This window comes from Phodopus roborovskii, unplaced genomic scaffold (genome assembly GCF_943737965.1).
Source record: "Phodopus roborovskii unplaced genomic scaffold, PHOROB, whole genome shotgun sequence".
In the NCBI taxonomy this organism is placed as follows: Eukaryota; Metazoa; Chordata; class Mammalia; order Rodentia; family Cricetidae; genus Phodopus; species Phodopus roborovskii.
In genome coordinates, this window is record NW_026125675.1 from 2,330,599 (window position 1) to 2,357,415 (window position 26,817).

The window sequence follows — 26,817 nt, forward strand, 5'->3', positions numbered from 1 at the left end:
CAATGGAAGCAAAATTTTATTCCTCTTGTCTGGGAAAGAACTAGCAGGTGGTTGTACATAGGACCCCCACCCTCCCAGAACCAAAGGAGACAGGCACTGCCACCAAATGGCTCCCTTTACCCAAGTGAAAACCCAGAGAGGCAGGTGAGCACAGAGCAGGGCAGGGGAGACTGCAGTGACAGAGTGGCCAGAGTGATCTAGGGGAGGGAGGGCCCAGGGTTCTGGAAAGGAAAATGGACTTCTTGGGGATGGGACAGGTGTGAGGATGCTCTTTGCTATGGGAGATTCTGGCTGGCTGGCAAAGGTGCCAGGCTCATGGCACCATAATGCGATATGGGCTGCCTGGGATATGCTCATCACCCCACTTGACCACCAGTGTGTACTCCCCTTTGTCCTTGAGCAGGTAGGAGACACTGTAGAGACGGCTGCCCATGTGTTTCACCAGGATCTCTTCACAGGGTGTCCTTGGGCCGTGCACCCCCACCAGCAGCATGTTGTTACCTGAGGTAGGAATAGGCCTCAGTGACTAACCTTAACCCCTTCCTTCAGCTGTAATTACTCTGAGCCCCCTTTCCTATTTCACATCCTGTCCCTTGCCTGTTTAAAACAACACACCTTCCCAACAAGCTTCTCATACCCCACCTAGGCCACCAGAGGACAAATTCCAGGTCCTCCAGGACATTTTCTTCTCACACACACACACACACACACACACACACACAGAGAGAGAGAGAGAGAGAGAGAGAGAGAGAGAGAGAGAGAGAGAGAGAGAGAGAGACTTAGTCTTTTAGACAGGGTTTCATTGTGTAACTACCTTTGTAGACCAGGTTGGCCTTGAACTCAGAGATCTGCCTCCCAAGTGCAGGGATTAAAGGTATGTGCCACCACTACCTGGCAATTTATTTATTTTACATGCATTGGTGGTGTTTTGCCTACATGTATGTCTGTATGAGTGTGTTGGATGAGTTTGTTATAGATAGTTGTGAACTCCGACATGGGTACTGGGACTTGAACCTGAGTCCTCAAAAATAAATAAATAAATAAATAAATAAATAAATAAATAAATAAATAAAAAGCAAGGAAGGAAGGAAGAAAAGAAAAACTATATAAGCCAGGTAGTGGTAGTACACACCTTTAATCCCAGCACTCAGGAGGCAAAGGCAGGTGTATCTCTGTGAGTTCAAAGCCAGCCTGGTCTACAGAGTGAGTACCAGGTAGGTTCCAAAGCTACATAGAGGAACGCTGTCTCAAAACAAACAAAAAAACCAGGGTCCTCGGGATGAGCAGCCAATGTTCTTAACCACTGAGCCACCTCTCCAGGAAGCCCAAATAGAACGTAGCCTCCAAAGCAACAACTATACCCCTAAAGGCAGTTCCTTTACTTTCCACATGTTCACTGTCTTGTTATTTCTGACTTTGTACTTCCAGAGTTAGAAATAGGGATACTTACCTGCTTTGCTGCAGTCTACTGTGAAGCTGCTCTTCTGGCCTACATAAGCCTTGCTCAGCCCCAGGCCTTTGGCTACTACCTTGCTGACATCAGCAGGACTTGAGCCTGAGGTTGCAAGCTGGGGAACAGTGGCAACTTTTGTCAGGGAGTCCACAAATACAGATGATGTCTCATGGAGGCTGTGGTTACTAACAAGACGGGGTCCTGTAGGATAGAACAGGTGAGACTGAGAAGTGGCTGGAGTATCAAGGCATTGAGTGGGCATCAATAGCTTAGTCTGAGGCTTACCTGTGACCTTGGCTTTGAAAGGGCTTCCCCCAATGTGATAGGGCCCACCATATTTGATGGAGATGAGGTAGCTGCCGGGTGCCATGGGGGTATAAGTGACACGGTAGCCCTCAGGGCACTCCTGGCAATCCATCTTCACCTTGGAGGGGCCGTCAATGGTAACCGAAAGGGCACCAGCTCCTGCATTGCTTGTGTTCACGATAAACTCAGCTGGGCTCCCTGGGATCATGGAAGGTCAGGCAGAGTCTATGTCATTGGCATTCCTGTCTTCAACCACCCAGCACAGTCTTGATACTTCCACATGCCTCCTGTTGCTAAGAGATTAGATGCAGGGCCCCAACAACTGCATCCACACTCAGAGATGTACCCATGAACCTACCTGTGACACCACCTTCCAGGCCTGCTCCATAGGCGGACACCAAGCCTGGATCCCCTCCATGCCCAGGCTCCCCAACTCGGATCTTGAAGGGACTTCCAGGGATGTGAGTACCATTGAACTTAACATCAATCAAGTAGATGCCATTCTCTCGTGGGATGAAACGTACAGCATACTTATCTGAGATGCAGAAGGCCATGTTATGGGTAAAGGGTACTTTTCAGCATACAATAAGCAAATGGTATCTGAAAGGAATAGCCTTAGTACTAACCATCCCTTTAATTTCTCTTGCCACCAGCTGGAAGCCAATTGCTCCATGGAACCCCTCTGCTTCCAGAATTGTGCTGGGTACCCACCCCAACAACACATACATCCTGAGGACTAAGACTATTATAGATACCTCTAAGAAGTCTACTGGTGAATCCTTTGGACTGACAAGCAAGATGCCCATATTGCTGCCTCCTTAGACAGGTGTTAATACCATGCTATCTACAGATTAGCAGCAGGCTTAGCAAGGAATCTGCTTCAGACCTGGGGGCAGGGAAAACTAGTGTGCTTCAATAGAATTGCTATTCTTGTAGCCACAGGGACAGACTGTCTCTCTTACTATCACTTTCATGTATGGCACTTCTAAAGGCGTTCTTACTAGTGGCCATAATGGAAAGCCATATCTTCATGGGTGCTTATCAATCTAGACCATTACTTTCCTCGTGTACAATCAAGCCTGGTTCTAGTCCAATATGGCAGATGGTTGGATAGCTAGACAAGGATAGAGCCTCACCTTGGTCAATCTCTGTGACATAGCACTCCTCCAGAGCTCCTGAGGGGCTGTGCACCTTGGCATCAATTGCCCCCTTGGCTCCATTCAGACTGACTGCAAAAGAGGCTGGCTGGTTGACCTTTAACCCTGACTCCTAGAAGCACAGCAGATGTGGTTAGACAAGATGGCTAGAGCCAGGGAAAATGGAAGAGCAGCAGACCCAGAGGGTCACTTACCCATCTGATGTCCAACATGGTTTAAAGAGGGATAGCCATTGATCTGTGAGGGCAGCAAGTCACAGGCACACCCCCAACCTCCTATCCCCTAAATCTGTGCTCCACAATCACACACCCAGGCAGCAGAAAGGGAAGAGGACCCCACCCTGTAGGTAGCAATCAGCTGTAGCAGGCTGTCCCTCTTTAAACCTTAGCCCTAGTGCTCAATGGGCACAGGCTTCTGTTCAAAGTCTTTAGACTTGAGACACGAGAAAAACGCCACTTGGTGGGCAGGGCACTTCCTGCCAACCCCAAGCGTGGGCTGTACCCGGCCAGAGCAGAAACCTAGCACCCAGAGTTGTTTCTGGGTGGGCTACTCAGCTCAGAGCTAAGGCCTGCTTGCCATGGTGACTCTGGTCTGGCCGGGCCCAGAAGCCCCAGTTGGGCAGTTTCTCTCAGTGCCTCACCTGAAGACTAGAAACAGTAAGGCGGCGGGCGTCACCAGACGGAGAAGCCACAGGCACCACGAAGGGGCTATCAGGTATGTGCTCCTCGTTGAACTTGACTGAGACCTCATAGTCACCTGGACAGGAAGAGAACATATTGGGGATGCCACATATCTCCAAGAGCTAGCCTAGGAAAAGCCTATTGCCTCCCACAGCCAGTTTGGGTGTCCCTAGAACCTCAAGATGAAGAATAAGAGCCAAGAGGAGACTATGTAACACCTGAGGTCAAAACACCCACACTCAGGCCCTACCTCCTCCTGCCCCAGACAATTCTGTTCCCAGTACCTGGCTCCTGAACTACGTAGGCCACACCACAGGAGCCATCCTTGCGGTCCTCAAAAGATATCTCAGCCTTGCTGGGGCCCTCAACAGCAATGGCCAAGCCTCCAGCTCCAGCTTCCCTGGTCCAAATGCTGAACTCCGCTGTGGGAAAGCAGTGTGTGCTTATGGAATAGAGAACTGGTTCCCACCCTCAGCCAACTCCAAACAAAACAAAGATCAACATGACTGCTAACTAGGCATACCCAGGATAGCAAAATTTAGACAAGCACACCTACCTGGGACTCCAGCTTCAGCCCTCTCTAGGCCAGGGCCTCCAGCACGAACCTTATGAGCACCCCCTTCCCCCAGAGGCCCCACAGTGAACTGGAAGGGACTCCCAGGTACATGTTGGCCTTTGTACTTGACGCTGACTGTATGCATTCCCATCTCAGCAGGCACAAATCGGATACAGTAAGTATGGTTCTCTCCTTCTACAATCTCTGCCTCGTGGGTCTTGCCTGATGGGCTGGTCACCTGGGCTGTCATATCTTGGATATTAATTTCTACAAGTAGAAGATAGCTTGCTGAGCAGAGCCCTGTCTCTACTTATGCTTAGGATTACCCCAGGAACCCCTCCGATCTTTTCCTTACCAGGAATCTTCAGGCTGAGGTCACAATGACTGCCAACATTGGCCACTGAAGGGGCACGCCGCCTGCGTGTGATACTTTCTTTCACTCGGCCCTCACCCATCACCTTCACAGAGAAGGGACTGCCTGTAGGAAAAAAAGTACAGTCCATACCATGCACAAGTTACAGGTGGACACTAGGGTGTGTCCAGGAAGGCTGCCAAACCACAAGAGTGTGGCTGCTACACTCACCAGGCACATGCTGGTCAGCAAACTTGATGTTTATGATGTAGTTTCCAGGCTCTGTAGGACAGTAAGTGACCCTGCATGTACCATCCTCCAGGTCCTCTGTGTTGATGTCTACCTTGCTAGGACCCTCAATGGACAGACTGAGCCCACCATAGCCTGGAGGAGAGATAGCAGTTGTAAGCTAGAAGGTCAAGTGGAGCTGTATTGCCCCAGCTGGCAGGCCACCACTGCCTACCTGCATCTCTGGTGTCAATAATAAACTCTGCAGGCTCAAAAGTATGACCTTCATGGAGACCTTGACCAGAGACCCTCACACGGCTGGCATCACCAATCTCTGACTGGCTGATCATTACTGGAATGGGACTGCTTGCTACATGCTGGCCATTCTTCTTCACATGCACCAGGTGCTCCCCTGTCTCCTTGGGCACGAAGGAAATCCCTGTGCACAGGGTAGAGCCATCAACAGGGTGTGTGTGAGCCCATAGCCTCCCTCCTTCCCTCTTCTTCCACCCCCAGGCAAGGATGGCTTTAACTCACTATGTAACCAATGACTGATTCCCCTGATTTCTCCTGCCTGCACCTCCCCACACCTGGATCTCCATCCTTCCCAGAAATGCTTGCCCCCTTTTAACCTCTTACCCACGTGGCCATTGCGCAACCGCTTTAGCAGACAGGGCTCCTCCCGGCCTGAGGGTGGCACCACAGTGGCTGTGAGTAGACTGAGGTCTGTTTCTGAGATATTGATGGGGATATCAGCAGCAGAACCCACCTTTAAGTGGGACATACGCATGGAATCATCACCTGGTAAGAGTGTAAGCCATCAGTCACTATGGATTCAGCCTCAAGAGGGAGTGCCCATCCTGCCACCTGTTCCTGTCTTTATTCCTCACCTGTGACTCTGGCAGTGAAGGGGCTGCCTGGGATGTGCTGGTCATTGTACTTGACTAGGATGCTATAATCACCAGGTAACACAGGCAGATAAGAAACACTGCATGTTCCATCCTGGTTGTCAGTGCAGCTGATTTCTGCTTTAGATGGACCCTCGATGGCCAGAGACAAGCCCCCTGAAAAGCATCACAAGAGTGGTAACTGTCTAGGGATGCATTGGTGAGCCTTCATGGATGAGTTGACTTGATGACTCAGCAGAGGCAGGAAGACAAGATAGAGAACTCCATTCAGGATCATCTCTCATATCAGCCCTCAACAAGGGAGGACAACTTGGAAAGGTCAAGGCTAGAGCTTCTCCTTACCCTCTCCTGCATCCTTGGTGTTGACAGTAAAGGTGGCAGGTTTGTTGACCACTCCATGGCTAAGGCCAGGACCATAGGCAGTGACGTGACCACAATTAACATAATCCACATAGAACTGTAGAGGGCTCCCTGAGGCAGGAATAGAAACCAAATGGAATACCAGCCTCATCCATGCGCTAGTCTTTTGTTTTTTGAATAAGGGTTATGTATCTCTGGATGACTTTGAACTCACTAATAAGCTGACCTTGATCTTCCTGCCTCAACCCCCAGTGCTAGGATAATAGGCACGTGCCATGTGATACCTAGTTTATTCAGATCCTCATGCATGCTAGGCAAGCAATTTACCAACTGACCTATAACCACATTCCAACCTGTTCTTTCTGAGATGGTAGCAATAAGGGCCTGGGATAGGGTGGGCAAGAGGCAGTGAGCCCACCTGGGATGTGCATATTGTCATAGCGGATGTCCATTTCATGCAGGCCAGCTTCACTGGGTGAGTAGCGCACAGTAACAGTGCCATCTTTATTGTCAGTGATGGAAGGCTGGGCCACCTTGCCTGAGGGCATTCGAACTTCCCCTACAGGACAGTGGTTTTGAGGTCAGGACAGGTAACTAGCATCACTGGTTTCCAAGTTCCTTCCCAGCCCTAACTCACCAGTGATCTCTCCCTTCTTGATGGTAAAGGGAATGACAAGATCAAAGGGCCTCAGACTGGTCACATCCAGCCCATTAACGCCCACCATAGGCCTGTCTGGAACCTGCAATGGAGAAAGAAGAATCAGGTGAGGGGGCTACAAGATCTGAGGTTTGTCTGCACATATGGTAGAACAGGGCCACATGAGACACCCAGAAGGACAGCTCCAAGTGTCCCTATGGGTCAGGAAAACTAATAGACCAGGCTAGACCTTACCCAGGTTTGCTGGCTACCCTGAGGATAGGTATACTGTGGAGCCATCTGCTGAGGTCGTAGTGGGGTCTGCACTGTGGGTTGGTCTCCAGCCAAAGCCTGCAGGGCAAAGTGAAAGAGCTGGAGCCTTTTGTCTTGGAGGGGCCTGGAAGGACAGACTAGGAGTTTCCCAGATCTCCCTGCCCACCCATCCTTGGCCCCTTCTCACTGTAACTTGGAAGGGGCTGTTGGGCACATGCTCGCCACCGAAGCGCACACAGATGACATATTTGCCCGGCTGGGGGGCTGTGTAGAAGATGTCAAAGGTGCCATCCTCATTCTCCACCACGTCCACATCTACCTCTGAGCCATCAGGTGTGCACACAGTGCAAGTCACCTTGCCTTTGCCTGCTGCTTTCGTGTCCACAGTAATCACTGTCTCCTCCCCAATCTGGATGGTGGGGCCAATGCCAGCACCTGGGAGGGCAGAGTGGATCCCCAAAGGTGAGCCAGCAGATGAGCCTGGCATTTGGACTACTCCCATCAGCCTGCTACCCATTCAGGTCTCTTACTGCTACAATCAAGCACAGCCAGACCCAACCCCTAGCCCAACCCATACCCCAAGCTAGGATGGTGAGTGGTTTCTCAGAAGGCAGGAAGGATTCTCCTGACCACCTCAAGCCTCTTTATGAGAGAGGCCCAACAGGTGGCACCGAAGTACCTGGGAGGAAAAGTAAGGGACCATCCCATCCCAGCACAAGCATTAACTGCCACCTCTGCCTCACCTGGTACCATGGCCTATGCTGACAAATAACAGCACTCTGGCTAGGCTCATGGCTACCTGCACCCCTGTGGCCTGGCCCTAGGCCCCAGTGCTATGTGTGGACACAGTGAGGCAGAGTCCTGCTGCAGTGTAGAGAGTGTGACACATTCCTCCCTATCCACCCCCCAGGCCTGAAGGTGAAACTGGAGTTTCCTGACGACTGAGAACGCTTGCTCAACCAGAGGCTTGCAGTGAGAAAGCAGCCCAGCACAGCCTGGCACTGACAAGAGCAAGCAGCAGGGAGGCAGCAGTTAGCACCCATGCAATGTATCGCAGCAGGCTTGGCAAAGCAGTGGCAGCACCCAAGGAACACAGGATTGAAGACCCAAGCCACCACACAGGGTTGCAAGGGTAAAGCATCTGAGCAGCCTCTAGGGCCCCATAGTGCCCGAGGAAAGGGAAAGGACAGTGACGTTATAATCTGGGGCTCAGCTGTGGAGGCTTGGGAGCTGTGGGTTGTAAGGCCTGGCAGCAAGAGCACCCCTGCAGCCCAGCCTCCCACAAGAAAAGCAGCTAGGAGCACCAAACCTACTTGGGGACCAAGTTTAAGGACCACTCTTTTACCAGTCTGCCACCAAGTCCCCCTATTGACTTTAGTCTCACACTGGCAACATGAGACTCAGCATCTTTACCTATAGCCCTAGCTGCCTGCTACCCATGTTGCCCTATACGCTCCTTGCATGCTTGCCTTGTATCATTTAGCTAATGATTTGGGCCCTCTCCTGACAGCTACTTAATTCCTCATTTCTGTATTCAGACTCTAGGTAATCAGCAGGTCTAAACCATACCATCCTCAAAGTATTCCTGTTAATCAGGCTACTTACTGCTTAATGTCCCAGTGGCCATTGTCCTAGCACAAGCCAACCTTCTGGCTTGCCCAAAGGCGACTTAAGTTCCCTTACTGGGCTTCCTGCTTCCATTCCACACATAATGGTCAGAAAAAATGAGGCCACTCCAAGCCCCTAGCCTATTCTCCCCTCTCCTGGTCTGTGCATATATGTGTCATCTCCAATTCCATAGACTATTCTACAAAGCATTCTAGCCTCTGCCACAAAAACCTAACTATCTTATAGTCCTGTCCTTGGCCACCTACCCAAATTCCAGGCCTACAGCCTTCAGAAGCCTGTGAGTAATTGTAGCCTTATTAGTATCCCTGGGGTATGTCTGTCTTGGGGCAGACAAACCTGTCTTATAGGGACTGCCTAATTAACGTCACTGCTGAGGGAATAGGAGGAAAGAAGGAAAGTAAATAGGTTGCAAGAATGCACTTTGGGGCTCTGAGGCTGGGCCAGGCCCCACCATGCTGGCCACCCAAGCAGTTGACACTGCACCAACAGCCAGCCCCACCCACTCATGCACCTCCCTCAGCACAGGTCGCAGATGCCCCTGGGAGGCAGTGATGGAAGTCTGTGGATCTGATGAGAGCTAGAGACTCCCACTGGGTGGAGGAAACCACCTTGTCCCCTGAGCCCACACAGGAGCCCTTGTGAGAAAGAAGCACCTGCTGCCCATCCCCAGGGGTGCCAAGATCCCCAGACCCCAAAGTCCCCAGTGGGGTGCCTCCTAGGATATACTTCACCCCAAAGCTCTCAGCTGCAACCCGAGTTCTCAGATGGGGAAGTGCAGGCCCAGAGAGGGGAGAACCAGAGCACTCATGCTTAGCTCCAGAAACCTCCCTGGGCCCTGACCCTCCAGCCCATGGCCTTGTCTGCACAGCCTCCCCCACTCTGTCCTTGCCTAGAGCTGCAGCTGGAACTGTCCTGGGAATGAATTAGCAATGAAGAGGAAAGGAAACTGCCTCTCTGGGCAGCAGGGGCATTGGGAGTGGCCCCAGCAAGCAGCTTACCTAGCCCGTGACCTCCGATTGACACTGAGGTGAGAGGGCAGAGAGCAAGGAGAAAGGTCAGGTGAATCACTCAAGGGGGTGGCCCCCACTCCCACACGCTGCCCCAAGCAGCGAGCCCTTGCACACAGGCACACCCAAGCCCCGTGCCTAGTGCCACGGTGGCCGATGGTGGCTGGCTCACCTGTGACTGTGCACTTGCTGGCATCCCCAGTGGGCACAGCCCGGACACGGTATGGGGAGAAAGGGATCTCATCACCACCATATTTGATGAGAATCGTGTACCGGCCTGTCACATCTGGCACGTAAGCCACTGTGTATGTTCCATCATGGTTGTCTTGGATGTGTGTTTTCTTGGGCTTGCCTTCAGGGTCCTACATAACAAACCATAGGGGAAGAGGTTGGTCCAATTCCAGTCTTCCATACAAACACCAAATATTGCTATAATAGTAATAGTTTCTGGATCCCTCTATCCCCACAGCCCCTGTGGCTGCCTGCCTATGGCTGAGTCCAGAATGGAAGCCCCTCAAACATACAGCATTCCCTGACATGACAAGAGAGTAGCTTGGTGCCCAGCCTTAGTCCTGGGCCTGTCATAGGGGCACTTGAAGCTTCCATGAAAGATCTTTATGTTGTAACATTATACCCGTCCTGTGGGAATATTACAAGTGAGGAAGCTGAAGTTCAATAGCATGCTCAATATCAATGAATGTGTATTTGAGATAGTTTGTTCCTTTCAACTTGAAGAAAACTACTACACATCCTAATGTATTATAGTTACATTAGTAGACCAGAAGCAGAGGCCCTTCCCTTACAGTACAGCTCCAAGCAGACTAGTTATCTAGACTGGGCTGCCTTCCCACCTACAGCCCTACATGCCATCTGCCCAGGTCTTGTTCCTTGACTCTCCTATGTCTGTTGTACAGCACAGGAAGCCAGCAAGCTCACCGTAATCTGGACAGCCAAGAGACCCTCCCCAGCATCCTTGGCATCAATGGTGAACTCCACTGGCAGGCTGGCAGGCACACCAGTGGTGTTGAGTCCAGGTCCACTGGCCTTCACCTTACTGGCATCATGTGTGGGCAGCACCTTAACCTTGAAGGGGCTGTGGAATCAGGGTGTTATGAGCCATCAGAAAAAGTTTCAGTACCCAGCCTGCCCCCAGCATACATAGTGAACACTGCTTCTTACCTCCGTGGCACCTCTTCTTCCCCATATAGCACAGAAATGCTATAGGACCCTTCTCGGCTGGGCACATAGTTGACAGTCTGAGTACCATCTGCATTGTCCACTACATCCACTGGCTCCACCAGGCCTAGCCCCAGTCCCAAGGACAGAACCTTAGGTTGGCTCCTTGTACCCATTCCTAATCCCATCTCACTAGAGGATTAGGACTGGGCCTAAAGCCTAGACCTTATCACATCCTTAATTACCCAATTTCAGGAATGATTCCAAGACCCTGTAGTATAAAACATACATACATGCATATAGCCACTGTATGTATGTATGTATGTATGTATGTGCCTCCTTAGGCCCTCTCTCTTGCCACATCTATTCAGTGGCCAAATCCTGTTCCTTATACCTTCTCTATGCTGGTTCTGTGGTTACCTGAAGCCCTTCCACCATCAACCCTAGCTTCCACATGTTCCCAAGTATGTGAAATCTCACCTTTAGGCCCCTGCACTTTGACTTGCAGTGGAGCAACTCCAGCCTTGCTTGTGTCCACCTGAAAGGACTGAGGGAGGTTGGCACGGACCATGCCTGGGCTTAGGCCAGGCCCAGAACACTTGACTTTAGATGCATCTGTCACATCATGCACAGGGACCTTGAAGGGGCTACCTGGGGGTTGATACAAAGAATGGTAGCTATGTAAAAGACTGTGGATATTAGCAGACAGAACTACTTCCATCCTCATCATCATCTCCTCACCTGGCACTTGGTGACCACCGTAAGTGACGTTAAGGCTATAGGTGCCAGCTTCATAGGGTATGTATTCTACTGAGCAGCTGCCATCTTTATTATCCATGCAAGACATCTTGGCCTCGGAGGGACCTTCAACAGCCAAACCCAGGCCACCTGTGCCAGCTCCCCTATTCCAAACAGTGTGTCATTACCTGGAGTTCCCAAGCCCATTGGCTACCCTTGCAACTTCAGTGGCTCACTCACCTAGTCTCTACTGTGAACTTGTTGGGTTTGTTGGTAGTACCACTTTGAATGCCTGGCCCATGGACACGCACCCGGGAAGGGTCGCAGCCCTCTGTTACAGGTACCTTGAATGGGCTGCTGGGCACAGGGCTGCCATCATAAGTTACATCCACAGAGTGTACTCCTAGAAGGCAGGGCAAATCAGGAAGAACTGGGCTTTCTACATTTACTCCCTGCCCTGTCTAAGGTACCACCCCAAGCACATTCGTACCTTCCTCATATGGAGTATATTCCACTTTGTATGTGCCATCACCACAGTCCTGCACATAGGTTTCTGTGAGGTTGCCTGAGGGGTTGGCCACACGAGCTTTGACATGTGGCCCTCCAGTCTGTGTAAGAGCCCGGGCATCCACACTAAACTCAGTGGTTGCTTCTCGGAAGACACCTAGAAAAGGCCACAGTAAGGCTGCTGTGGCTGTAGGACTCTTTGTACCCCATAACTGCTACTCCCCTACAGCAGGCCTCCTTACCTTGACCCTCAATCCCAGGTCCATAGCACTTCACACCTGAGGTATCCACAGCAGGCTCCACCTGCAACTTGCTGGGGAAGTTGGGCACAGGCTGGCCACCATACTTGATTGTAACGGTGTATGCCCCAGGACAGAGAGGAATGTAAGTAATGGTGTGTGTGCCATCACCATGGTCCTGAATATATACTTCAGCTGGCAGTCCCGCCTCAGAGCAGATCTCAATAGTCAACTCAGCACTGCCAGCACTTGAGCAGTCCACTTGGAACTGCCCTACCTCACCAGCAGTAGCCCGCTCTAGCCCAGGGCCTGAGCACTTCACCTTAGATGCATCAAAACAAGGAACCACATGGGCCTTGAATGGGGATCCAGGGATGTGGGTGTCAGCAAAAAGGATGTTGATGTTGTAGTCTCCAGGTTCAGTGGGCACATAAGACACAGAGCATGTGCCATCCCCATTGTCCAGGCACTCAAGCTGTGCTTCACAGGGCCCTTCTACTGTCAGGCCCAAGCCACCAGTGCCTGCTCCCTTCGTATCAATGGTGAAGCGGGCAGGGGAACCTGCATTGCCCCCCTGTAGCCCTGGTCCAAACGCCTTCACCTGAAGGAAAGAGGAAGTCAGAAGCAGCTACCAGCCCAACCTTTCATCTACCTCCTTTTGCCCTAGATTTCCTCCTCACCCAAACAGAGACATGAAAGGCATGGGCTGCCTACTACATCATCTACCCATCAATCATGAAGCCAGAAATGACAAAGGGTCAAGAATAATCTGGAGAAAATAGGGTAACCTCAGAAAGAAAGATTGGAGCTGGGTGTGGTAGTGTACACCTTTAATCCCAGCACTTGGGAGGCAGAGGCAAGTGGATTTCTGTGAATTTAAGGCCAGCCTGGTCTACAAAGCAAGTTCCAGAACAGTTATACAGATAAAACTTGTCTGGAAATCCTCTCCCTCCAAAAAAGGAAGGAAAGAAAGAGGGCTCTTGTCTTACAGACTCCCAAAGCCAATTACCTTGCTAGGTTTGGTGGGAGCCACAGCTTCCAGTGGAAAGGGACTGCCAGGCACAGGCACACCATCATAGGTCACCTCCACCTCATAAGGTCCCTCTTCTCGGGGCACAAATCGTACCACACTGTTGTCAGCTCCCAGGCCTGGCTCCACCTTGCAGGGCACTGCTGCACCTGAGGGACTCACAATCTTGGATGCTACTTTGCCTTGACCACCTGCACCCTTTGACTTCACTGTGAATTCCTGATCTTTGCCAACATCCACTTCTGTTGCAATGATGAAAGTAGAGAAAAAACATCAACCATCATTTATTTATGCAGCCCCAAGCAAGACTCAGCTGAATGGGGTTGAGTGGTCCTCAATGGCAATAGCAAGTATAGCGACTACTTACTGTCACTAAGGCCAGACACCTTGATCTTGCTGAGATCCAGGCTTGGAGATACTCCCACTGAAAATGGACTCTTGGGGATGTGATCTCCTCCATAAGTGACACTGACACCTACTGGGCCCTGAAATAGGAACAGAAGGACTGAAGGGCTCACTAATCAGTACTCCAGTGTCTTTGGCCTACAGTTGCCCAGTTTGAGTAACTAAGAGAGAGATAATAGCTTTGTTCCTCAGCCCCCTTCCCAGGGAATAAATTATAAACTTCTTTCAGCAGCCTACCTAACCCACCATATAAGGAAGGGTATGACCGCAGCAGGTGGAGATAGATACCTGCTGCACAGGAGTATACTTGACTGTGTAGGTATTATCATGGTGATCAATGATGTCCACATCTCGCACTGCATCTCCCTTAGCCAGTCCTGAGAACTGGACATCCAGCTTGCCTTTCCCAGCAGTTTTAGCATTGACCGTGAAATGGGTGGGTTTACCAAGCTCAACACCTGAGGAGACAGTGTATAAAAACACTGAGACACTGTATTCTTGAGTTCCCTACCCTTGGTTCTACTCAACCTTCTATAGAATAAGCATCCTTACCAGTGCGACTTAAGCCAGGACCCTCAGCCTTCACCTTGCTGGCATCATGAGAAGGCTCCACTTTGACTCTGATGGGGCTAGTAGGTGTGGCCTGCAAGTGATGGAAGGAAAACAGCTGAGGACAGCAGCACTCCAACACTTAGCCGTCTAGGGACTAGGATCAGTAACACCTACCTGGTCAGCAAAAAGGACCATGATGGTATAGCTGCCAGCCCCACGGGGCGTGTATTTTACAGTGAAGGTGTCATTGTCATTGCGGATGATATCAAAGTCGATATCAGCCTCAGTGGGACCTACCACTCCAGGGGCACACTTGATACCAATGCTGACATCTCCTGTGTTTGAGAAGTAGGATAAGAAGAGGTTAGGACTTTTAGAGACAGACTACCCACCTGTCCTCCCATTCAAGACTAAGCCTTACCCTGGCCAGCCTCTGTACAATCTACAGTAAAGTAGGTGGGTTCATGTGCCTTGAGCCCAGTCTTGGCTACTCCTGGACCATACACCTTGACTTTGTTTGGGTGGCTGCCAGCTCCCACATTCACCTGTAGGATACAGGGGCAAGGGAAAACACATGACAAGTCTATGGCAGGAGACATGAGAGGTTTCCTCAACTACTTCTGATAGAAGTTCCTCAAACAGATAAAAGTGACTGCATGACACTGTGATTCTCTAGGTTCACACTTACCCAAATGTTCCTACCAGAGCTATTCACAAAATAACACATATCTACTAAATAGTGTTTTCCATCTACACAATGTGATATTAAAAAGTAATGAAACACTGACACGCTACAATGTGGAAAAACTTCCCATGACACTCAAGTGAAAGAAACCAAACAAAAAGTCACAGAGCAAACATGGTAGTACACATCTTCAATCCCAGAACTTGATCTCTTTGAGTTCAAAGCCAGCCTGGTCTACAGAGGGATTTCTAGGCCTGCTTGGTCTTCATGGTGAGATCTTGTCTCAAAATGAAAACACACACACACACACACACACACACACACACACACACCCCAAAAAAGGTCACATTATGTTTGTGTATAATTTATAATATATAATGTATATATAATTGCATCTATATGAAAGGCCCAGAAAAGGCAAATCGATAGATCACTGGTTGCTAAGGACTAAAGACAGGGGTTTCTTTGAGGATAATGAAAATGTTTCAACTACCCTGTAAATACACTAAAAGTCAAGTCCACTGAAAATGGGAAAAGTATATTGGTATGCACACTTGATCCAGTTAGAAACTGCTATAGGAAGAAAGGGGTTCTGAGGAAATGGGCTAATAGCCCATGGGCTTGCTTACCCTGAAGGGACTGTTTGGGATGCTGACACCTCCCCAAGAAACCATGGCTGTGTGTTTCACTGGCTTTCTGGGCACATAAGAGCAGCTATAAGTGCCGTTGCCATTGTCCTTGACTGTCGCCTCCACAGGGCAGCCCTCATTGTCCTGTAAGGCAGGGAAAAGCAAGCAGCCTGCTGGTCAGTACCCAGGGCTAGAGGCCTACCAGTCCTACCCCAACATGGGTAGGCATCCCACCTGGACTTGAACTCGGAGAGGGGCCTTCCCAGCATGCTTGGCATCAACTATGAACTCTGCTGGCTTATTGACAGCCACACCAGTCTTCTCCAATCCAGGCCCACGTGCCTTTACCTGATAAACAATCCAATCTCAGAATAAGGCAAGACCACCAAAGTCAGGCAAGGCAGAAAATAATACACAGAGTAGCAGGACATGGTTCTAGGAATACCAGCCAGGACCTGAGCTCTTGACCCCAATCTCACTGACAAAATGGGTTAATGCCCATCCCCAAAAGCCTTCTTAAGCAAAAGTAGAAGGTCAAGACTCAGGTCAGTGTTGTGTGCCCTTTACCCTGTCAGGGAAAAAATCCTGGGGTGCCTCGCGGATGTCAGCCATGAAAGGACTGAGACGGATGTCCTCACTGTTACACAGCACATGAACAGCATACTCGCCAGCCTCCTGGGGCCAATAGCGCACATCACAGGAGCCATCACCCTTGTCGTCACATTCGATTTTGGCCTGTGATGGACCTTCCACGGAGAAACCTGACAACAGCCATCAGTCTATTGGTGCCTGGAGCCTTGGGTTAGGCTACCCCTTGTCACCCTCTACTTCAGGTGCACACTCTGAAGCCTCCAACTTACCCAAGGTGCCCACATCATCACCAATGGCCTCTACCACAAAGTCTGCTGACTTGCCAACAACACCGCCCTCCAGTCCAGGGCCCCAGGCCCGCACCTTCTGGTTGCCACACTCAGTGCCCACCTTCACCTCGAAGGGACTGCAAGCAAGAGTACCACATAGGTTAAGTACCAAGAGGCACTATGCTGTGCCCAACAGCTGTGGGCAAGGCAGAAAGATGCCACTGGTCCCTCACCAGGTAGGGAGATGGAAGGGCTCAGAAATGGTGAGTAGTGGAAGAAGCTTACCTGCGACCAATGTTCTGGCCACCCCATGTGATAGTGACAGTATATGTACCAGGTATTGTGGGGTAATATTCAAAGCCATACACGCCATCCCCTAGATCCTTCTGTTTTACACGCTCCTCACCCTCTGCAAAAACAAGGAAGAACTCAGTCCTGTCTAACTATGACCCGAAGCCCATCACCCACCACCCAACCAGAAAAACTTACTGGGGCCCTTTACAGTGACCTTTAGCTCCCCACTGCCAGCGCCCTTTGTGTACACCTTGAAGTCGGCTGTCTCCTTTACTCGCACACCTTTAGGCTGGAGGCCTCGACCAACAGCCCGGCAGGCAGCTGGGTTACAGGCTGTGGGCAAATAGGCCAGCTGAGTTGCTAGAAACTGGGTCTGGTTGTCCCTTCCCTTGCTGTACACAGGGCCAGGTTATTGGGATTGGAGGGTTCCTCAGAGTTTGACCCAACAGGCTGGTAAAGCACATGCAAGGAACAACCAGAACCTGCACCCCAAGCAGGGACATGGCAGGCTTTCTCCCAACTCTTGACATCCACCAGCCCCAATACCTCTACCCAGCCCTCCCCACCAAGAGGAAGATGGATCCAAGTACCGTTAACCCTGTGGGCAGAGCAGAGAGCAGCAGGTTTCTAGACAGCTGGAGCGAGTTCTTCCGAAGGTAAAAGCATGGAGAGGAGAAACGAGAGGGGCAAGAAAAGGAAGAGGAGCAAGAAGGGCTCCAGTATGGGAAAGGAAAGATAGTGTTTGCCCAGACAGTAAAAGCTCAGAGACTGGGGTTCCCAAACAGGCTTTAGTGGGACAGCCCCAATGGCCTACTCCTCCCCTGGGAGGCCCAGAGCACGGCACCACTGTACAGGAGCATCCATGGCCAGGCCTACCTTGGCCAACAGTGACAGTGTATGGACTTCGAGGGATGGGAACACCGGCAAAGGTGACATGCACCGTGTGAACACCCTCCATGGTAGGTTGGTAGCTACAGCGATAGGTGCTGTCACCCCTGGCCTCCAGCTGAGGCTGCACGCTGCCTTTCTGTCCTGTAGGGTCCTGGATGATGACTTCCACTTCACCTGTGCCAGCTCCTGTCCCAATGCACACACTCAGCTCTGTGACTCCAGCACAGCTCTCCCCCATGGCTGGCTAGGTCTCAGCTGCCTCCCCTTACCTGCAGTGAAGATCTCAAAGTAGGTAGTCTTGTTGGCGATATTGCCGCTGGGCTCCAGACCAGGGCCCTGGGCAGTCACTTTGCTGGCATCACCCTGTGACTTGTCCACATATACCTCAAAGGGGCTCTTGGCAATATGTTGGCCAGCAAAGAGTACAGTCACCTGTTCCCAGGAGGGGCAAGCTGTGAGGGTGAGGTAAAGGGCCCTCTGCCAACCACCCATGGCTACCAGCCTCCTTCTCTGCCAAGGACTCACCTTATGAGTTCCTGTCACTTCAGGAACATACCAGACAGAGAAGGTCCGGTTCTTGTCATTATTGGCAGTCACTTTTGCCTATAGTGGGAAGTAGCCAATGAGTGTTACAAGCAGCCCTTCTAAAAGATGACACAGAAGGATCATGAACTACCAAAGGATAACCCTACCTCTTCCTGGTGTCCAGCTGGGTCTTCCACATACACCAGCACCTCTCCCTGACCAGCACTTCGGGTCTCCACAGTGAATTCTGCTCTCTTCTTCACCATATTGCCCGTAGGCTCAATGCCTGTGAGGAAAGGGTGAGGAAGCCATGGATCAGCTGGTAGGGCCATACCCTTACCTCTATACCCTGATCCCCAGACATTAAAGCAGTAACAGGGACATAACATTAGAGAGCCTATCCTTCTGCAGGTTCAGTGCCCCTCCCCAAGCCAGGCACTATCCAATCAGGCAGGTTTATTCAATGTAAACCCAATATATTGAGCCTGACCTCAAAACCCAGCTGTGTATGCTCTTGCCACTAGGACAGGCCCATGTCTATTCTCTGGAGCAGTCTGATTTGCTGCACTGGTTTCCAAAACCTTTGCACTTGCATGATCCTGACTGCTTCATCTCCAATTACAGAATAGCAGCACAGTGGGTCCTCCTTCAATAAAGAAACTTCCTACAAGCCAGTATCACTTATGGAACTTATTAGCAATCCCTTGTCAAAGGTACCGTTTCTGACCAACCTTGATCCATTCATGCCCCTCAAGAGTGATTATTTCCTTGCCCAGCTGCTATGACCCCAAACCTCTTAGGACCCAAGTTGAGAGAGAATACTGTCCTATAGGCCAGATTTAAGTGCTCAGCCTCCTGAAATGTCACTGACCAGGCCCCCTTACCTGGCCCATAGGCTCTGGCTTTCTTCGGGTTCAGTTTGGGCCGAAGAGGAGCCCCTGGCTTCAGCTTGGCCTTGGGGAACTGAGACAGGTACGTCATGACAGAATGTTCATCTACGTTGGGATCCACAATTTCCTCTGGGGTAATCACCTGTCACAGACAGAAGACATTAGGCCTCTCTTCAACATGACCAAGTACCCCCTGGCTGCTGGAGCCAGTGAGGGAGCATACCTGAGGAATCCCTAGCCAGTCATCAGCCTGTTGCATGGCTTCTCGTGCATTGTTCACAGGCTTACTAGCATCCCAGGAGTCCCAGTCAGGACACAGGCCTACAATACAGAAAAGGTCATGTTGTGAGTCTGGGGCCTATAGGACCACCTTCTAGGTTGACCACACAGCCCTAACCCAAGATCTCCCATCTCTGTGCCCCTCACCTGGGGCGCAACTATCAACAAGAGCACCCAGGGCCCGTCCACTCTGCCAGTCCCGACTAAAGTTGGTAATGGGCAGCTGTGGCAGCTTATTCTGAATCCAGCCTAGGAGCCTCTGTTTGGGTGTTTGCTTCTTGGCCTCCTCATCCTCCTCTTCATCCCACATGGGCATGGAGATGGAATAGTGCAGGATCAGGGTCCAGATGAGGCCTAAGATCAGCTTCAGATTCCCATCCACAATGGCCTTGCTGTCTGTGGGAAAAGGGGTGGCAACACTTGGCAGTTAGGGATTTCCCTCACCAAGGCCAGTGGGGAGGAACCTGGGTGGACAGGCACAGCAAGTCAATTAGGTGACAGAGGTCCCTCCCAGCTAAGAGTAGAGATTGGATCAGATACCCTGTTCCCAGAGCCTCTAAAGGGATGCAAGGAAATATTTACTGATAAACGGGACTTTGGGGAGGGAGGAAGAGCTCAATAGACACATGATGACAATACAATGCAATAAGGAGACATTGCCAAAAACCCCAAGGCCCAGAAGGAGGGTGGGAAAGCAAGTGAGATGAATGCTTTGCAGCTGCTCAGATCAAGACCTGCCCTCTACCTCTTGGGATATATGGAAATGGAGGGAAGTGGCCCAGCCCTAACTGGCCTAGAAACAGGGCCCCTGACCTCAAGCTGGGCTGAGACCAAAGAAGAGGAAGGCTAGGTTGGCAAAGATTAGTTAGGAAATATAACTGCTGCTCCAGGGTGGGGGATGAGGCAGAGGAAGTGGAGGTGTTGGCAAGGATCCTTGTGTGAAGGGGTGTTAGCTCCACCCTTTGCTACTTCCTTACCCCCACCACCACCAAGCTAGGAGTCAGGAGGTGTCACAAAAGAGGACTAGCTTGGGGGAGGGGCTATACGTCAAAGGAACCACATTTGGTCCTGACTCATTGTGGGCTACGGGGAACTTCTGGGGTAACAGCCCCCATTGCCCAGTTGAAGGAGGAAGAAGAGTAGGGAGGGGCTGACCTAGCCTGCCTCTAGTGTCAAGGCTCACTTGGGAGCCCCTGTTGTAGAGGCCTTGGGTGGGGTCCTCAGCTCTTACTGCTTCAGCATAACCTGCTGAAGCATAACTATTACCACCCAGCCTACTTGCCACCTAACCGACTAGGTCTCGGGCAGCTACCAGGCTGCCCACAAGGGAAGTGGTTAGGGCGGGCACCTTGAATACCCATCACCATGGCAACCTCTATGAGCCCCACCCAAGGCCACCTATAGGTCTTAATCTACTCAAGGGTGGATGGCTTTGATGGATAGGGTTTTCTATAGTTCATCTTTGGAAGCCCTACATACCTTTCCTGTAATCAGAGAATGTTTATCTAGTGAGTCAATGGGGGTGGGCCATGAAAACTAGAACACCACCATTGGGAGGGCCATCTACAGCAGGTGGCATCCTAGTCCAGAGGGACAGCACCTGGAGGACTACCACTTGAACCTATCAAAGCAAAGTGATCTTTCCTTTCCCAAACAGGTTAGTCCTGGCCTCTTGTGGATGTTTTCATTGACCCAAAATGGTGAGAGGATGTGAGAAGGAAGTTCAAAGATCAAGGACACAATGACCCTACCCTAAGTCACAGACCAGCACTAGAGCCCCCAAGGAAATCATAAGTCTTTAGTGGCTTCCAAGGAGAGGAACAAAAACAGACCCACAATCCCAGAAAGGTACAGCTGGTCCCTCTCCTGGTCTGATTAGGCTGGCTATGCTAGCTATGTCCCTCTCCTAAGAGGAGGAGGGGACCAGGGCCCAGGGTTGGGAGGCTGCCTGGTTACATGGCCCCGCCCCATCCCACCCCCTATCCCCAGCCCCTGGGCCAGCCGGCCCCCTCCCTCTCCTAATCACTGCTGCTTTCCAACATTTTTTTGCCTTATATGGCAAAGCTCTGGGAACTAGGCCTGCTCCAGCCAGCTCACAAGAAGGAGGGGAGAAGGAAGGCGGAGAGACCCCCCCCAAAGAGCTAGGGTGTGGCCTGCCTCCCCACATCCGGTTGACCCCCCCCTTCAAGACTCTGAAATGACTCAGCTGGCTAGACTGAGGCTGGGACTAGGGGTGGGCCTCCATACATCCACTGGCATGCCTCTAAGGGCATTCCACAGAGAGTACTCAGCACTTGAAACCTGCTTTCTGAGGGACCAGGAGAATCTTGGTCCTTCACTGATTTACCATATACCATTCCAAAGTCATAAGTATAACAGAAAGCCCTTTCTATTATGGAGAAAAGGTCCATTCTCCTACTCTCCTGTTCCACATCCCCAAGTTACCAATTCTGGTGCCTGTCCATGAGCAATCCCTGCTTTGAGAAAGGCATGGGATCTTTAAAAAGGCAATACCAATACCAAACATTCCAGTTCAATGAAATGGACACTGAGCTGGCAGGAAACCCAGTGCATACTGGAGCACCTTTCAACCAATCTCTGCATTCTAGATGCAGAAAAACAAGGTCTACATGGAAGTAGACTTCAATTCATGATAGACAGCAAAGCTGGCAACCAAGCACACTACGGCCAGATGCCCAGGTGCCGTCAGCCAACCACACCCAATACACCTGGGGTGTAGTTTTGCCTGCAATATAATCTCTGCCCGATTCCCAGTTTGCCAGAAAAGATATAAACTGGGAGTTTGAACCACCTCCAATGGGGGAGCATGTTCCAAAGCAAGAAATTAAGGGCGTCCTACATAATAGGAGCCATAACCTGCACCCCCCCCAGACACTTCAGAACTACAGAGGCACCTAAAGGGTAGAAGGGTCCTTTCATAATCGCTGTTTCAGGGGGAGAGCCTGGACATCCCACCGCCCAAAGACGGGGTGCGGCTCTCGGACAGAAACCTAGTCGGTGCCTGTCCCACCACGGGTACAGCGTTGGGGGCGCGGCCTACAGAGGATGTGAGCTCAGCCTGGGAGCAGGCCAGGAGGGCGTAGCGGGCGGGGGCGCTTAGCGGTTCGCATGCTTCCTCAGGCCAGCCTGCATGCCTTTGTTCTCGAGTACTCGCTGAGCTAGGCGGCTGAGAGGCCTAGCGGTACTCTTGGTTGTGTGGTAGCTAGGTAGGGGAGCTTGGAGGAAGCCTCTAGTGGGGGAAGGGAAGGGGAATTGTGATGACCCCGCCCGCGCTGTGCCCCAGTGTGGCCCGCTCCCTCACCTATGGACACGAGCTTGATGCTCTCACGGTCCAGGAACTCAAGCGCCACCGACACATTTTCGAGCTGCATCTGGCGGAAAGTAGGTCGTTGGTTGTGCTTGCGGTGCATCTTCTTCTGGCTGAGTACCTCGAGCAGTGCAATGAGCCGCAACCCATCGCTCAGGTCCGTCTGCAGATTGGCGATGCGCTTGCTCACGCACTTAAGGTGCTCATTGCACCAGCGGGTGAATGTATTCTGCTGGATCTTCTTCCATGGTGCGTCCTCTGCTAGGTCTTTTTCGGTAGCCGGCATCTCGGCGTCCCGCGTATCGGCACCGCCTCCTTGAGCCGCGCCCGCCGCGCTCTGACCAGAGCGGGAGTGAGAACTACTCATTTTGAAGCGCGAGGAGCAGAGGGGCGGTGCTGCAGCCTCAGCGAGGGGACGGCCCTTTAATTAAAGCCAAAGGCACTTCCGCGAGCGAGAGAGGAGGCACAGAACAGAGGTTGCGCTGGAGGAAAGAGCGAGCCCTTTAAATGCAAGCAAAGGGTGGAGCCAGAGGCAAGGTTTCCTTGGGGCGGAGCCTCCGGGTGGGGCTTCTGGGATGTGCCCGCCCCACCTCGCCCCGCCCGTTGGAATGCCCCACAAACCACCCCTCCCCTGCTCCACCCAAGGCAACCAAGTTCTGCTTCAGGGAGGGTCGTTGAGGCCCAAAGAACACGAGGAGGTCCGGCAACATCTGCTACAAGATGTTCTACAAGAAACGGACGCCAGAGCTAGGGAAAGGCTGAGCAATTCTGGCACAGGATTGCTCAATTCCAGCCACCACACCCTTTCAAGGCACTTTTTCCCTAAGGTCCCTGCAGGGGATGGAGTGAATAAGGTCCCTGAATCACTTGGACTCTGCCCCAATCATGCACCCTCATCCTCTATCTGCATTCCCCCCATCTTCCAGAGATGACGGTCCTCAACGGCAGTCTGGTTCACAGCAATGTGAAAAGGCCAATCCTGAGAGCGAACCCTTCCAGAGAGGCTGGTGCTGCTGCGAACTCTTTGTGCGCACTAGTGCCAAGAAACAGCTGCGATTCAGGGTTCTCATCACCTAAATAGCCACCCTCAGACCCCTAGCCGACCCCACTCATCTTCGCTGGTCTTCTCCCAGGGCCCTGGCCTGCCCCCTAGCTCCATCTTGGAGTAAATGGAGCAAGCAACTGGGCCAGGGAGGCTGCCAGCAGTCCAGGACCAAGAAGCCTTCCAAAGGCCCCAGGTTATGCCAGTGAACATAATCAAAGGGCACCCGCCTTTGTTTGCGTGTAGGTGGGTACACCTTGTGCCTGCCTAATTCACATTTCCAGCCACCTGGGGCCCTGAAGAGTTCTTATCTGGCAGAGTATCCCCAAGGTTTGAGGTGACCCTAGAGGTGTGAAGAGGCTCAAGGATAGGGAGGGTCCCAGATAACTGAAGAAGAATCACCAGGCACCAAGGCTTGCTAAGGAGCCTGGGTTGTGTTCCCTGAGTTGGGTGTGAAGCTATTTGGTAAAAGTTAATTTTATTATAGATAATTCTGGGGATAAAGATGAAGATGCAGAGATGAGCAAAAGCACAGAGGCAAGAAACTGTAGTGGATATTCACTACCACCCTCCAGTTAAGGGAATTTAGCTTACCTTTCCCATGGTAGGCTCCTTCCATCTACATTCTCTGTACTTGAAGCCTCTCCAGAATGTTCCTTTTTCTATATTTTTCCAGAAAGGCAGGCCTTTATCACTACTTCCCAAATTGTAGCAATGATCTATCTTCTGAAAGACCCGTGGCTGGCCTTGGGTTGGCCAACATGGCATGCCCAAATATGGTTGGTTCTCCTATGGCCTTGGGTGTCTATATAGCCTGTGGTGGGGCTATGGTAAGGCTATGATCACAATGGGCACCGCCTCTGCCTCAGCATATTCATCTTGTGACTCTATAATCTCACAAGTCAAATAACATTTTCAGTATGGAACTCCCCTATCCCACCTCCAGTCACTTAAATATCCTCTCTTCTGTTTTTCATATATACCTGCACCAAGGAAGCCAAGGGGGAGAGTTGGGGGACAGGATGGCAGAAATGGGAGGGAGTAGCCCAAATGGAAACTTTCAGGGGTGTCATTCAAGACATGATTAGAGTTATCTTTCTGACAACCCCCCCCTCCCACTTACTGGAGAGTAAATCCCCATGTATGGAAATGAATCAATAATTGATTTTCCACTATGTGCCATTTGTCTGGATCACCTGAGTTCATTGATTTATAGAGAACAAGGAAGATGAAATCATAGTAACAGTAACGCAGATCACACAGAATTTGGGTGTCTCAGCTTCCAGCCCTATGATTTGGCTATTTAGGGGAAAAGAGGAATGGGGGAGAGGAGTGGAGAGTTCTTGACCATAGAGTGGACACTGCCACCACCAGATGTCGCTCCATCTCAAAGATCCAGATGGGGCAGCTCCAGGAAGCCAAAATCCAGCTCTTTCATATTTTCCCTTATTTGGAGTAGATTCTTCAATGTTAGGCACACCCCGCCCACCTCTCCCACCCCCACCATCAGACCCTAGGCCAGGCCCTCCCATAGGGAACTATAGGCCCAAGCCCACCAGCTATACTAGGATCCTGAAGAGCGTTTCTAGGCTTGTGTAGCCAGGGGGCGCCAGAAGAGAAGAAAGCAGAAATATCCCCGAAGTAAAAGCCAGTGCCATAAGGCGTAAGGCAAATCCAGGTGTGACAGGAGAGAGCTTTGATTTCCTGAACTTTCACCTTGGCTAGCCTCCTTGGAGCTGCAAGACACTGTCAGTGGATTTCACCCACTTTTTCTGGACCGGAACTTGCATTGGGATCTGGGAACGTTAGTGCTTATATTCTGGCTGGCAATGACCATCATATTCAGAACCAACATGAGACAGGACCCAAGATCCAGGCTGGAAATCTATCTAGTTATAACCCTACCACAAGCCCCTGAATTGATTCCCCAACTAGCAAGTGATTCATGGTCTCATATGAATTCATATGAGGGTGCATTCATCCACCCTTGCCATTAGCTGAAAAGTGTCCTAAATTGCCACTCACTCTTACCCCAATCAAGCTACTAGTCTCCAAAGACCTTTTTCCCCCAGATAGGCACGCAATGACCAGTTGATGGGTACCTACGCCTGTACCCATCTCCTTCCAAATGCTCAGGATACCAGCCCCTGTTTCAGGGATCCCCATGTCCTCGTCCTCGAGCTCACAGATTCCTGAGCACAGACATAAGTTTGTGGTAAACTATGCAAAGCTACCTCTGGACACTAACTCGATGGCTGGGACCTGAGTCCACACCCAAACTAACTGCACCTAGGCTTGACCTCTCTGCTTGTTTTATAAACCTTTCCCAGCTCGAGAGCGGCGCACCCACGACTACTACTATCCGGCGTGGAGCTGGCCACAGAGCCCTCACCTGCTGTCCCTGCAACCGCGGGGTGGCGCCCAGCTCTCCGCGCCGGAGCCAGACGCCTCAGAGCTCCGCTGGTGTTCGCTGTGGGCTGCGCGCCTCCACGCGAATGAGCCTCTGCTGCCCGCCTTCTTGTTGGCTGCATCCCCGCCCCACGTCCGCCCCGCGCGGGGCCCGGCAGAGCCCGGCCCGGCAAGAAAGCCTTAATTGGTAAAATCGCCCTGGAGCCGGGGGCGGGGAGGGGATGTGGGGGCGCGCCAGGAGCTCAAGGGCCCTGGCTGACTGGCGACGCCGCCCCCCCAGAATGAGCTCACTGCTTCGTGAGGGCCGCCAGGCTTGCAGGGGGGGGGGTCTGCAAAACTTGTGTTTAGGCCCAACCTTTAATAGGCTAGATGAATATAGGGGAGCCAAAAGCTTACTGGCTGGAAAGGAGGCCCTGCTCCAAAGCCACCTATTCTGGGGAATTGCCCACAGTCACAGCCGTCTGCCTCTGTTCAAGCCTGGGTTAGTCACACAGGTCAGGTCTTGTTCCATGGGAAGAGGTGCAACAGGTAACTGTAGTGAGTACCAACCATTCCTAAGGCCCCAATGGGTCCCTGATCCCTGTAACCTCCTAGCTATCATTGATTTGGTCTGTGCTAGGTAGGTGCAGCTGTTGCCTGCCAGCAAACAGCAAAAATACATGGAATTCTGAAAGCAAACAGGTGAAGTCTTAAAGCCTGGGGGGTGTGCAGTGTAGTAGAAAGTGCCAAGTATCTGTGAAGTTGGTGGATACAGCCATTACCTAATACTGTCAAGCTCTCTCTTCCTCTTCT

At 51.4% G+C, this 26,817-nt stretch overlaps 1 protein-coding gene across 2 annotated transcripts; it reads right to left on the reverse strand.

The window, feature by feature from the left end:
* Positions 1-26,152, reverse strand: Flna (filamin A). 2 transcript variants are annotated; one of them, XM_051178335.1, is made up of 48 exons: positions 26,009-26,152; positions 22,569-23,056; positions 19,394-19,642; positions 19,191-19,288; positions 18,962-19,109; positions 18,245-18,363; positions 18,078-18,155; positions 17,822-17,984; positions 17,538-17,738; positions 16,857-16,994; positions 16,653-16,776; positions 16,368-16,504; positions 16,075-16,268; positions 15,742-15,855; positions 15,508-15,651; positions 14,615-14,738; positions 14,368-14,528; positions 14,194-14,284; positions 13,930-14,099; positions 13,604-13,721; positions 13,216-13,478; positions 12,210-12,807; positions 11,951-12,124; positions 11,701-11,863; positions 11,464-11,624; positions 11,203-11,373; positions 10,726-10,849; positions 10,483-10,639; positions 9,719-9,908; positions 9,538-9,561; positions 7,098-7,345; positions 6,893-6,988; positions 6,638-6,740; positions 6,419-6,559; positions 5,983-6,111; positions 5,623-5,796; positions 5,372-5,533; positions 4,968-5,171; positions 4,736-4,888; positions 4,508-4,630; positions 4,153-4,419; positions 3,881-4,018; positions 3,557-3,672; positions 2,896-3,028; positions 2,118-2,294; positions 1,739-1,957; positions 1,451-1,654; positions 1-501 (listed from the first exon to the last, which is right to left on the reverse strand). In XM_051178335.1, exons 2-48 carry the CDS (start codon positions 22,939-22,941, stop codon positions 314-316), a joined length of 7,944 nt encoding a protein of 2,647 aa, XP_051034292.1. In that variant the 5' UTR covers positions 22,942-23,056; positions 26,009-26,152; the 3' UTR covers positions 1-313. The 2 variants fall into 2 exon arrangements, with proteins under 2 accessions (XP_051034292.1, XP_051034293.1); XM_051178336.1 differs by lacking the exon at positions 9,538-9,561.
* Positions 26,153-26,817: the final 665 nt, after the last annotated feature.